This window comes from Mustelus asterias, chromosome 21 (genome assembly GCF_964213995.1).
Source record: "Mustelus asterias chromosome 21, sMusAst1.hap1.1, whole genome shotgun sequence".
NCBI lineage: Eukaryota > Metazoa > Chordata > Chondrichthyes > Carcharhiniformes > Triakidae > Mustelus > Mustelus asterias.
Window position 1 is genome coordinate 65,511,020 of NC_135821.1, and position 13,415 is coordinate 65,524,434.

Consider the following 13,415-nt stretch of genomic DNA (forward strand, 5'->3'; position numbering starts at 1 on the left):
CGTCAGATGGAGTGGAAATGTGCTCTCAAACAGTGCACAGACACAGAAATCAAGTTACAGAATACTAATTAGAATGCGAATCTCTACAGCCAGTAAGGTCTTAAAGGTACAGACAACGTGGGTGGAGGGAGCATTCAACACAGGTTAAAGAGATGTGTATTGTCTCCAGACAGAACAGCTAGTGAGATTCTGCAAGACCAGGGGGAAAGCTGTGGGGGGTCCACATCATGACCACCATCTATAAGTCAGGAGTGTGATAGGATTGTCTCCCCTTGTCTGGTGAATGCAGTTCCAGTAATATTTAAGCAGCCCAAAATTGATTGATAGCCCATTCACCACCTTAAAACATTCACTCCCTTCACCAACAGCCTTCTGGCAGCAGTGTGTGTAGTCTACTAAGTACAGTGCAAGAACTCACCTAACCTTCTTCAAATAGCACCTCAGATCACTTTTGGAATGTTATTTAGGGACCAGTAACTTTTTATTTAAAGTAGACAATGTTTGAAATCCCACTTACCATCTAGAAGAATAAAGCCATAAGATTCCACAATCTTAAACAAAATAAATTTTACTATACAAAGTCAGAAAGGTACATCAATTTACTATATATTGTATACACTCAGAACATTCAGAATTAACAGGAAGTAAATATGAATTAACAGGCCAGCTGGGATTGAACACATCACACTGCATATTAAATACCAAATGCAACTAAGACAGATCCTATGGATTTCTCAGCATCCCACCCAGACATCAATGACCACTGAGTCACAAAATCTCATTAACTCTGCCTCCTTCATGAGGGATTTCAACTCCACACTTTCAAAGATCTATTCTCTGCGTTCCCTCACAAGCAGCTCTGACAGGGACTGCCTCAAATCACAATGCCTCAATCTCCTCATCAGATTGCATTCCATGAGATTCACAAAGCTGCACTGCTGCCTATAATTACCAGCACAATTTACTCTTACTAAGCTGGCACAACCCTGGGTTTTTCCAAACTCCAGTTTCCTGGCAGCACTGACCTATAATTGATTCCCAGGACTTCTCCATGCCTAAGGGTTATGGTGAGAGGGCGGGTAAGTGGAGCTGAGTCCACAAAAAGATCAGCCATGATCTTATTGAATGGCAGAGCAGGCTCGAGGGGCCAGATAGCCTATTCCTGCTCCTAGTTCTTATGTTCTAACTGCCTGGCACACAACCAGTGACCGCCTCACCTCTCCAGGACTTTGGTGAGCCACAACACCTGGAGCCTGCTAACACCAGCACCCTTTCACTATAGTTATTTCCCCTGCTGCAATGGTGTAGTGTTAATTAACTAGTAATCCAGAGGCTCAGACTAATGCTTAGGGACACAGTTTGAATCCCACCATGGAAGTTGGTGCAATTTAACTTCAATTAATAAAAATCTGGACTATAAAGCCGGTCTCAACAATTGTTGTAAAAATCCATCTGGTTCACTAATGTCCCTTGAGGGAAGGCCACCTGCCATCCTTACCCAGTCTGGCCTACTAGTGACTCCAGACCCACAGCAACATAGTTGACTTTTAACTGTCCTGTGAAATGGCCCAGCAAGCCACTCAGTTCAAGATCAATTGGAGATGGGCAACAAATTCTGGTCTTGTTAGTGATGCCCATATTCTATGAAAGAATAAAAAACCTCATCAATTGAAACCAGAGAACCATCTAAAGTTCCACCCATCTCCATGGCAGATTAGACTTTCAGGGTTCACTGAACGTTGTTAGACCAGGATGGGAAGAGATCTAGCCCGGCTACTCCACAGGTTGCAACATTAATGCAAATGTTTAATTCACTCACCAAAATGGCCAATTATTTGCCTATGCTACTGTTAGATCCAGAATAAAAAATACTTCAACCAGTTTCTTTCAATAAACTCAATGATTAATTTATTAAGCTTTCAAAAATAATTTGCAAGAACTGCTTAACATACAATTTGTAACCTGGAAGTGTAACTATCCCTTTTTAAATATTCCAGCACGCACAAACCTGCACAAAGAACAAACAAATAATGTCTCTGCAGAAATGGGTGGTTAAAGACTTTATTAAGGGATGTTCATAGGGTTTCAACGCTGTCAATCTGGAGCTCCCCTGTGCGATGACATCACTAGTCCCAGTGGATGCCTGGAGGTCCTCACCAACTTCTGCGTGGTGGAGAATACAGCCGGATAAATCCTTGCAACCTCCTTCTCATTTCATCTGTATTTGGAAATCCAAGAGGCTAAGTTCCACTGAGTTGAGGACTCCTAGCTACTGATAATACAGATTCATACAAAGCATGAAGTGTGCGAGCTGGGCAGCTTTTCCCCAACTCAGTTCATTCCCAAATGAATTCAAAACATAAAGCTCATCTTCACAGATGATTTCCAGTAAATCTCCAGGGCCTTTGCCTTTAAAATAGCTTTTTAAAAACTATTAATTACTGTTCAAATTAGCAAATAGTTCTCCTCGTCAAGTGTCATGCTGGTCCGGTGATTTCTCGGGGAAGGTATTCTTGCTCATAGTCCAAGATGTGTTTATGATTTTTTTAAAATCACAAATAATACAAAAACATTCCAAATTTTAAAAGACAACACAGTCCTTGATTTCCCAACAATGCTTTTAAATTAAGCTAGCTCTAATTCCCAAAACATCTCTCTGGACTGCACTTTACAAGCAGTGTACGCACCACGTCTCCAGTTCTCCAATTAAATAAGTCCACCTGCTGTTTTATGATCTTACCTTTCTAGCTATTAACTTCTTAAGTCATCGTGGCTCCAACCTTTTAAATGTAAACAATTCCAAGCTGCTTTAGTTACATTTATCCTGTTTGCTACAGTTAAATTTTAATCTTTCCAGAATTAAACATTACCTCTTAAAATATTAACATGAAAATGGACTAGGTATTCATCACAAGTCGCAAGCTCCACCTCCTCCAAGGCAGCAACAACAACTGTGAAGAGGATGCTGCACAGGATGCAGGCTCTGGTGGAACAGCCCTAGATAGCTAAACAGCAAGGCTTGGACAGTGAACCCAAAGCCCTCTTTTACCTCAGAAAGCACTTTTGGCAGTGAGCGTCGAGTGGATCCGGGATGTCTGTGTGGCTATTTAGCACAGGCAAGTGTAATTCAGTAACTGACTCTTGTGTCCCGAGTATGGGGGAAAACCAGAGGTCATGCAGCTGAGTCAGTGAGTGGCAGCCTCAAACTTTGCCGTGTCTGTTCTTGCCTACCTGTTGCACAGGCTCCTCACCACGGGCTAGGGACTCTACTTTGCAGGCCCTGGCAAATTGACCAAGGTGGGGCAAGGGGAAAAGAAGATGAGGGTTGATTTTAGCACGTATGTGTGGAAGGGAAGTGGGGCTGACTACTGTGTATGTGCAGTGTGTGGGTGTGTCTTCTGTCACCGGGGACTTTTAAATGGAGAGCTTAGCTGAAACCTAAATGAGCACATAAAACACCATTTTCACAAAGTATTTTAAAAACACAAATATTCTTATTTATTTGGTGTATATGTTGATTTTAACAGCAAACTTTGGTAATTATGCTCCTTTATTGCTGTTTTGTTGGCGAACGGAGTTATGTTAATTCTCAAGTGTTAAAATGGGGTCACACTGGAAAATGGTTTGGGAAACACTTCCTTAAAACATTCCTCTTTCAGCAAGCTTTTGGTCATCTGATCTAACGTCTCCTCACGTGGCTCAGAGTTAGACTTTGTTTTATAATACTCCTGTGAAGTGCCTTCAAACATTTCAATACATTTATTATTTATTCTTTTGTGGGATGAGGATGTTGCTGCCGAGGTCAGTACTTATTGTCCATCCCTAACTGCCCTTGAACTCAGCGGCTTGCTTGGCCTTTTCAAAGGGCAGTTAAGAGTCAACCACTTTACTGTAGCCTTGAAGTAACTTGTAGGCCAGGACATTAGTGAATAGATGATAGTTGTCATGGTCACTAGCTTCATAATTCCAGATTTTAAAAAATTTATTGAATTTTAATTCCACCAGCTGCCATGGTGAGATTTGATCCATGTCCTCAGAGCATTAGCCTAGGTTACATGTCCAGTGGCAGTACCACCATGCTGTCTCCCTCCCCACAAAAGGCACTGGAAGTTGGGTGTTGTTGTGATGATATGCTGGGATCTGTCACTTCACTGCAGTACCCATCATAAGGAGCTGATGTGTCTTGTGCCTCTGCTCGTTAAACACTGCTTCCACTGCCTCAAGAGGGTCCATGGTATGAACTTGCAGCGCTGCAGAAGACCTGGTCTCCAAGACGCAAAGGGGGTTAAAGAGCCACAAGACCATCCCATAGTGAACGGAAATTAGACAATTCTGGACAGTTCAGCTTGAATTCAGGTAGCTTTCAGAGCTCTATCGATAGTAAGCAGTACGGAAATGGCTCTAACATGACCTCCTGCTTACTGCAACACTTAAAGGTGCATGAGGGCAAAGAGGTAAAAGGAGAGACTGCAGAAACTCAAAATGTAATGGTTTCCTGGGCAGTGACAGCACCTGGATGCGATGATGGGATGGCTGCAGGAGAAGATGAGCTAAGATGGAGCAAATGGTCCTCCTTTGGGTTTCTCAGAAGGACCAATGTTGCAGGATACAAGGCTCTGAAAAATGACATATCATTGTACCGATCAGTAAAGCCAAGTTGGATGTGTGTAGTTCCTTAATTTTCAGCAGTCTCTAACCTGACTGTCCTGTTATTATTCTGGGGGAGGATGTACTGAAGCTATACATCTTTATTGGGCTTTTTTTTTTTAAAAGGGAAAAACAAAGGTCCCTGAAAACAAATTATTTTTCAAGTATTCCCACTGCGAGCAATGCAAGTTGTCCATTAACAGAATTGCCTAAAGAAGGTCAACAGCTGAATCTATGGCCCAAATGTGGCAAGTATGAAAACTCCCAGATTGTACTTCCACACCTGGAATCAGCAGGCATGTTGGGAGATGCCATCTCCATCACCGAGTCACTTCCAGGTGACCCCAGCAACCGTAGGCAGTCACTCAATGAAAGAATTCACGTTGCATCAAAGTTTGTATGTGGATGGGAGAGCTGCATCACTTCCTCTTCCACATCCTCCTCAATCGATTTCACATACTTCTCCTGGGCATCCATCGACCTGCTCATCGCTAAGGAAACACTCAAGGTAATTAGCAAATATATATTAATAAATACACTTACAAGTAACAATGATGATTGCTGCTGCTCAGGTGGGGAACATAACAGAATATCCAGAGGGTTAGAGTGGGGGAGAGGAGACAGAGAGAGAGAGAGAGAGAGCGGCTCTTTGAGTGCACATGTAAATCAGGGCAAGTGCACAATGGAGTGAGGAGAGGGAAAAGAGGAGAGATGGGGTGTGGGGAGGGGCGGGGGGGGGAGATATGGGGGGGGGAGAAGGACGTGGAGCTGGGGGGTGTGGGGAAAGAGACAGGTCGTGGGGCAGGGGAGAAGAGGGCAGGGATCTGGGGGTGGGAAGAGGAGGGATGGGGGGGGGGCTGGGCTGTGGGAGAGGCTGGACAGGGATCTTGGGGGTTGGGCGGGATGGGAGGTGGTGGTGATGGTAAGAGAGATGGGGAGTTGTCACTGGCCTCACTACAATGTTGATGATGAAATGATCTATTTCAAGGATACATGGAGAACTGGAAATCTGCTCCAACTGCTGCTGACATCATGGCTTCCAATGTCCTCTGCTCTGAGTCCCCAAAGCAGTATCCATTTGCCTTATCGACAGCCTTCATCACGTGCTTCATGGTCTCTTTATCCTGTGGGAAAGATCACACTCACCCTTCAAATTTAATCAAACCACCCTCAGTGTGTACCCGTGGAACCCAGAGACGGTAAGCTCCCAAACTCAAATACACACCAGGGTATATCCTGAAACTGAAGTAAAATCCACATGGACCCAAAAATATATGCACCCCCAACAATTAAATACCTCTCCATCCATCTCAAAAATCGATGTTGCTCACAACATCTTGTACTGGGTAATCCCCTCACACTCCCTTTGTTTAGTCTGAACATTCTGTACATCCCAATTTGTGTCCTTGACTTGGAAATCCCGACAATCACAGCTCCTAATCCCTGTCCTCTTGCACAACATGTGAATGCCAACGCTCAGGCTGTACCCTATAATCCCAGTGAGTGCAATACTGTGACATGATAGGTTTATAATTTTCTCAAACATTAATAAGTGTGTTGATATTGATGGAAAGCCAGTGAGTGAGCAGTCGCGCACCTGCACATTAAGAGGTATAAAGGAGACCAGGCTGTAATCTTCAATCACTTCCACCAACTTCTTGTTTAATCGTCGAAAGTTTTTGAAGAAAGGGTCTTTGGCCAAATGATCCAACAAGTAAGACAGATCCAACACCTCAGTGTAATAATCCAAATTAAATGCTGGAAAAGAAAGAAAACAGACCTTAGCCCAAGTGTAATCTCACACTTGCTGATAGTCTCGTGTTTCTATGATTTCATCCCCTCTCTGCAAACCACTCGCTGTATTTTCAATATATCACATCAATATGAACAGTAAATTAGTAGAAAAGCAAAACATTTCCACCTGTAAATTATTGTCAAATTAAAGACTGAACTTTGCTCCTGGACTTTCTAAAAGTTTGTTTGTGTTTAAGATGAATCCCCTCCCCATAGTCTCAGGCCCCTTTGAACCCAGATTCTCTCATCAAACCTAGAACCCTGGAATCACCCAGCACCCCCACAACATACTCAAGGATCACCCAGGCCCACTCCACTTTATTGCAAATACCCCTTTACCTAGTTTCCCAAACTGTTCGATGAGATCAATTTTGGAGAGGATGTTGACGTGAGGTAACTCCACTTGCAGCATGGTAGACAAGGATGTGCAGAGGATGGAAATGAACTTTGCCGGATCGGTGCAGTAGTGAGAATCCACCAAGTGGACAGCCGTTAGCTGCAGGAAGACACATGGACAGATTAACATAGGGTCAGAACCCTTCCAATACCTCCCCCAATCTTCACCTGAGTTAACCTTCAGTTGAATCTATTAGATTCCCCCTTCATTCCTCACACAAGCAACTCAATGGTGTGAATTTCAACAATGAATGATAGTAGGTTCAGTCTCAGAACTAAGCCCTTCCTTCAGTAATTCTGGCCTCATTTCCCCTCTCTCAGCAAAAGCCAGGGCACTAATTAAAGCATCTCTGTCACAAGCCTGAAATTCCCACTCACCTGAAAAGGGGCTTAAGGCTCCGAAAGCTTGTGACTTTTGCTACCAAATAAACCTGTTGGGACTTTAACCTGGTGTTGTTAAACTTCTTACTGTGTTTACGCCAGTCCAACGCCGGCATCTCCACATCATGACAAGCCTGAAACACAGTCATCAACTAAGCACAGATCAGGAATCCAAGCCTCTGATCTACATGTCTCAGTGTGCTGACAGGTTAGTTGCAGTCTAACAAACAAATTGAGGGGAAAGAAGTGTCATTAATCAGCTTCTTTGAGGGGAATGACACGCCTGAAACACTGAATGTTCTCCCTACAGATACTGACTGGCCCGAGTATTTCCAACTTTGTTTATCCCCGAGTGTGAACTCACCCTGAAATTCCACTTGGCTAATTGTGCAAGGATATTCCTCACAGAACAGTTGTGGGTGTACAGCTCCACCTGACCAGGACAGTCAAATAGGAAGTAACAGTTCTTGAAGCGTTCCAGCTTTCCCAGTAGCCAATCCAGATTTGCCTCCAAGTATTCAATGCAGTAAATGAGCCCTCCATTAGGGCCCAGTCCGAGGCCATCCATAACATCATCAAGTTTCACCAGCTCAGCAATGTCTACCGAACACTGGTATGGAATGAGATCATTTGCGGGATCAAGGTTCACTACTGCCACCTTGCGGCCCAGTTTTGAGAGAAACTCTTGCATTGCCATGCAGTAGGTGGTCTTTCCCGAGCCAGGTGGCCCAATAACCACCTGGCCAAAAATCACAGTGGGTGACCTGGGTTCTTCTGACATCTTAACCAGATTCCTAGAGGCTCATCATGGTTCCACAGGCCTGGAACAGATAGAAAACACTATGAATGCAGAAGATGCCCTCAAATCCCACCTTGGCAACCTGAGAATTTGAATGGGGTGGCAGGGAACGAGCAAAGTAATCAACATTTATGAAATAAAATAAGGGACACTTTGACCATGGGACATGGTAAGAGGTGTTAGGGGAGATGCTGGTGATGCCGTGAGAAGGGAGGGGGCTGTGCATGCTTACAAAATTGAGGCAATAGCTTTCCCAGAATAAAAGACAAAATAAAGGCAAATCCCTTAAAATACCAGATAGTTGGTCACCCTGATGAGGAGACAAGAATGCTTTTTACACATCAAGTTGCTGCGATCTGGAATGCATGGCCTGAAAAGGAGGTGGAAGCAGAATCAATAGTGACTTTCAAAACTTGTATGAAGGGACGGAAGATATGGTTGCTAAATTTGCTGATGACACAAAGATAGGTAGGAAAGTAGGAGAACACAAGGAGGCTACAAAGGGATACAAATAGGTTAAGTGAATGGGCAAAAAAGCACATTATCTAAATGGTGAGTTTGCAGAACACTTGAGCTTCAGAGGGATCTGGATGCCCTACTGCAGGAATCACAAGAGACAGGTACAAGTAAGTAGAAAACCAAAAAAAAGTTATCATTCATTGTGAAGGAAATTGCATGCCAAAGTAGGGAAGTTGTGCAGCAGTTATACAGGATACTCATGAGATCATATCTGGAGTACTGTGCACAGTTTTGGTCTCCTTATTTAAGGAATTATATAAATGCAGTTCAGCAGTTTTGAAAAAGTTTACTAGAATAATACCAGGAATGGGTAGGTTGTCTTATGAGGAAAGATTGGACAGGCTAGGCTTGTATCCGATAGAGTTTAGAAAAGTAAGAGGCAGCTTAATTGAAATATGTAAAAACCTGAGGGGTCTCGACAGGGTGAAAGTTGGGAGGATGTTTCTCTATAACTGACAGTAACCACGGGTTACTGCCATTTAAAAGAGATGAGGTGAATTTCTTTCTCTCAGACGGTGGTGAGACTTCAGATCTCTCTTCCTGAAAAGGCAAGGAAGTAGAGTCTTTGAGGTAGAAATATTTTTGATAAGCAAGAAGTATTATTGGGGGTAGGAGGGAAGGTGGAGTTGAGGTTACAATTAGATTAGCCATAATCTTAATGAATGGCAGACCAGACTCGAGGGGCTGAATGGCGTACTCCTGTTCCTAATTCCTATGCTCGAAGCGGAATTGCATTAAACTTGAAGGGTTAAGGTGAGAGCATGGACTGATTGTATAGATCTTTGAAATAATCAGCACTGCCACAATGACCTCCTTCTGTGTTGTGCCACCCTAAACTCATATGAAGCAGCTTTCTCCAACAAGACAGAAAATAATTCCACAAACAGGGAAAGCAGCAGCAGCACCGTGACCAGACTCAGCACCTTCCAGCCTCCTCTTCCCCTTCCCTGAGGGTGGGCGCCTCCCTCAGGAGCTCAGCCAACTCTGGGTAGCCTGTCTCGGCCCGCTTTACCCACGCAACATCTCCGACCACAAGAACATTGAAGCCACACACCAGACAACGGAAAGCCAAATCCTCACTCGCCCACCTTCCAGAACAACATGAGCACAAACAAAATAGGCCCCAATCTGCACCGGCACGACTAAGCATGCGCAACCCCCCCGAGCATGCGCAGCTCCCCCACCCCGTTCCCCGAGCATGCGCAGCTCCCCCCACCCCGTTCCCCGAGCATGCGCAGCTCCCCAACCCCGTTCCCCGAGCATGCGCAGTTTCCCCCCCGCCCGAGTTCTCCAAGCATGCGCGGCTCCCCGAGCATGCGCAGTCACCTCCCCCCATCATTCTCAGCCTCTCGCCCAGCTTCCCGAGCATGCGCTGTGTATCACCACTGCCTGGCGTTACCGTTTGAAGTTTCACAGCACTACGTTAAAGTCCAACAGGTTTATTTGGCAGCACAAGCTTTCGGAGCCCCAAGCCCCTTCTTCAGGTGAGTGAGGACTCGTGTTCACAAACAGGACATGTAAATTCAGTTTGTGTCTTTATAAGATAATGTTTGGAATGCGAGTCTTTACAGGTAATCAAGTCTTAAAGGTACAGACAATGTGAGTGGAGGGAGCGTTAAGCACAGGTTAAAGAGATGTGTATTGTCTCCAGCCAGGACAGTTAGTGAGATTTTGCAAGTCCAGGCAAGTCGTGGGGGTTACAGATAGGGTGACATGAACCCAAGACCCCGGTTTAGGCCGTCCTCATGTGTGCGGAACTTGGCTATCAGTTTCTGCACAGCGATTCTGCGCTGGCGTGTGTCGTGAAGGCCGCCTTGGAGAACGCTTACCCGAAGATCAGAGGCCGAATGCCCGTGACTGCTGAAGTGTTCCCCGATTGGAAGGGAACACTCCTGCCTGGTGATTGTTGAGCGGTGTTCATTCATTCGTTGTCGTAGCGTCTGCATGGTCTCCCCAATGTACCTGCCTCGGGACATCCTTTCCTGCAGCGTATCAGGTAGACAACGTTGGCCGAGTTGCAAGAGTATGTTCGTCCATCGTCGTCGATGAGGACCTCAACACCATTAGTCATTATGAGGCTGGATGCGGTGTGTCTGAAGATGACTGATCAGGCCAATTTGGGCATGGAATGTCCTGGCACATATTGGGCAAACTTGTGTAGGCGCTGTAGTTGTTGTGCTGGTGGCTCTGGACTTGCGCAGACCTTCAGAGCACCCTCCTTGCTCTCATCCAACGTACTCACCGCCTTGGAGATCTCTACTGCCTCCCAAAGATACACAAGGCCAACACACCCGGCCGTCCCATTGTATCAGGCAATGGGACCCTGTGTGAGAACCTCTCCGGCTATGTCGAGGGCATCCTGAAACCATTGTACAAAGAACCCCCAGCTTCTGTCGTGACACAACAGACTTCCTACAGAAACTCAGCACACATGGAGCAGTTGAACCAGGAGCACTCCTCGTCACAATGGATGTCTCAGCACTCTACACCAGCATCTCCCATGACGGACGGCATTGCTGCAACTGCCTCAGTACTCAACGCCGACAACTACCAATCTCCAGATGCAATTCTACTACTCATCTGCTTCATCCTGGACCACAACGGCTTCACCTTCAACAACCAGTTCTTCATCCAGACACACGGAACAGCCATGGGGACCAAATTCGCACCTCAATATGCCAACATCTTTATGCACAGGTTCGAACAAGACCTCTTCAACGCACAGGACCTTCAACCGATGCTATACACTAGATACATCGATGACATTTTCTTCCTTTGGACTCATGGCGAACAATTATTGAAACAACAATATGATGACATCAACAAGTTCCATCCCAGCATCAGACTCACCATGGACTACTCTCCGGAATCGGTTGCATTCTTGGACACACGCATCTCCATCAAGAACGGTCACCTCAGCACTTCACTTTACCGCAAGCCCACGGATAACCCTCACGATGCTCCACTTTTCCAGCTTCCACCCTAAACACGTTAAAGAAGCCATCCCCTACGGACAAGCCCTCCATATACACAGGATCTGCTCAAATGAGGAGGATCGCAACAGACATCTACAGACCCTGAAAGATGCCCTCATAAGAACAGGATATGGCATTCGACTCATTGAATGACTTGGAATGAAGGGATCAATGGTATGGTTGCTAAATTTGCTGATGATACAAAGATAAGTAAGGAAGTAAATTGTGAAGCAGACAAAAGGGGACAAAAGCTAAGTGACTGGGGGAAGACCTGGCAAGTTGAGTAGAAATATAGAAAATAGGAGTGATAGGCTATTCAACCCTTCGAGCCAGCTCTGCTATTCAATATGATTATGGTTGATCCTCTATTCCAATGCTCTCCCCCACACCTGGACACAGAGTCTATTTCCTCAAATATATTCTGTGATTTGACCTCCACAGACTTCTGTGGTAAAGAATTCCACAGTTTCACCTGTGTGGAGGTTTTTCCTCATCTTGGTCCTAAATGGCCTACCCCATATCTTGAGACTGTGACTCCTTGTTCTAGAACCTCTCACTCCCTCAGCTAGAGGAAACAACATCCCTGCATCCAGTCTATCCAGCCCTGTCAGAATTTTATACATTTCAATGAGATCCCCCTCCATCTTCCAAATTCCAGTGATTACAGGCCTAATCGACCCAATCTCTCTTTGTACGATAATCCTGCCATCCCATGAATGAGTCTGGTGAACCTTTGTTGCACTCCCTCTACGGATACTAAAACTACACACAATTCTCCAGGTGTGGTCTCACTAAGGCCCTGAATAGTTGCAGACATTCTTGCTCCTGTATTCAAGTCCTCTTGCATTAAAGGTCAACATACCATTGGCTTTACGGGGATTAGCATGACTTTCGTGGTATTGTCGGTGCTGACTTGATGGGATGAAGGGCCCTTTCTGCGTTGCATGACTTTATACTGCTTGCTGCACACTTGCTTTCAATGACTGGTACGCAACATAAGGACACCCAGGTTCCTTTGTACATAAATGTTACCCAATCTATCACCATTTAAATAACACTCTGCCATTCTATTTCTCCTTTCAAAGTGGATAACTTCATAGTTATCCATGTTATACTGCATTTATCCATATTTATCCATGTTATACTGCATCTGCAATGTACTTGCCCACTCACTCAACTTGTCTAAATCACCTTGAAGCCTTTTAACATCCTCCTCACCATTCACATTCCCACCAAGTTTTGTGTCGTCAGCAAACTTGGAAATATCACATTTTGGTTCTCTCATCCAAATCATTGATGTATATTGTGAGTAGCTAGGGCCCAAACACTGAACCCTATAGGTTTCACAAGTCGCCGCCTGCCACTTCAAAAAGGACCCATTTATTCCTATTCTCTGTTTCCTGTCTGCTCACCAATTCTCAATCCATGACAGTATATTATTCCCAATCCCACATGCTTTAATTTTGTTCACTACCCTCTTTTGTGGGACTTTATCAAAAGATTTCTGAAAATACACCACATCCATTGCTTCTCCTTTATCTATTCTGCTAGTTACGTCTTCAAAAAACTTCAGTGGGTTTGGTAAACATGATTTCTCTTTCATGAATCCATGTTGACTTTGTCTAATCCTGTTGATATTTTCTAAGTGTCCTGTTATCACATCCTTTATAATACTCTAGCATTTTCCCTACTAATGTTAGGCAAACCAGTCTGTGATTCTCTGCTTCCGCCCTCCTTTTTGAAACGTTGGGATTACATTTTATAGAATCAAACAGTGCAGAAGAGGCCCATTGAGTCCATACCGACATTTGCCGAAACACCTTAACTCCCACCTAATCCCATCTGCCAGCGCTTGGCCTATAGCCCTGAATGTTATGATGTGCCAAGAGCTCATCCAGATACTT

At 44.8% G+C, this 13,415-nt stretch overlaps 1 protein-coding gene across 3 annotated transcripts; it reads right to left on the minus strand.

Annotated features, from left to right (window-relative positions):
• Positions 1 to 1,888: 1,888 nt before the first annotated feature.
• gpn2 (GPN-loop GTPase 2) lies at positions 1,889 to 9,723 on the minus strand. 3 transcript variants are annotated; one of them, XM_078238047.1, is made up of 6 exons: positions 9,460 to 9,723; positions 7,583 to 8,039; positions 6,781 to 6,937; positions 6,245 to 6,405; positions 5,641 to 5,771; positions 1,889 to 5,128 (listed from the first exon to the last, which is right to left on the minus strand). In XM_078238047.1, the coding sequence occupies exons 2-6, from the start codon at positions 7,997 to 7,999 to the stop codon at positions 5,026 to 5,028; spliced, it is 969 nt and encodes a 322-aa protein (XP_078094173.1). In that variant the 5' UTR covers positions 8,000 to 8,039; positions 9,460 to 9,723; the 3' UTR covers positions 1,889 to 5,025. The 3 variants fall into 3 exon arrangements, with proteins under 3 accessions (XP_078094173.1, XP_078094174.1, XP_078094175.1); XM_078238048.1 differs by having other exon boundaries at positions 9,625 to 9,716; XM_078238049.1 differs by having other exon boundaries at positions 9,591 to 9,715.
• Positions 9,724 to 13,415: the final 3,692 nt, after the last annotated feature.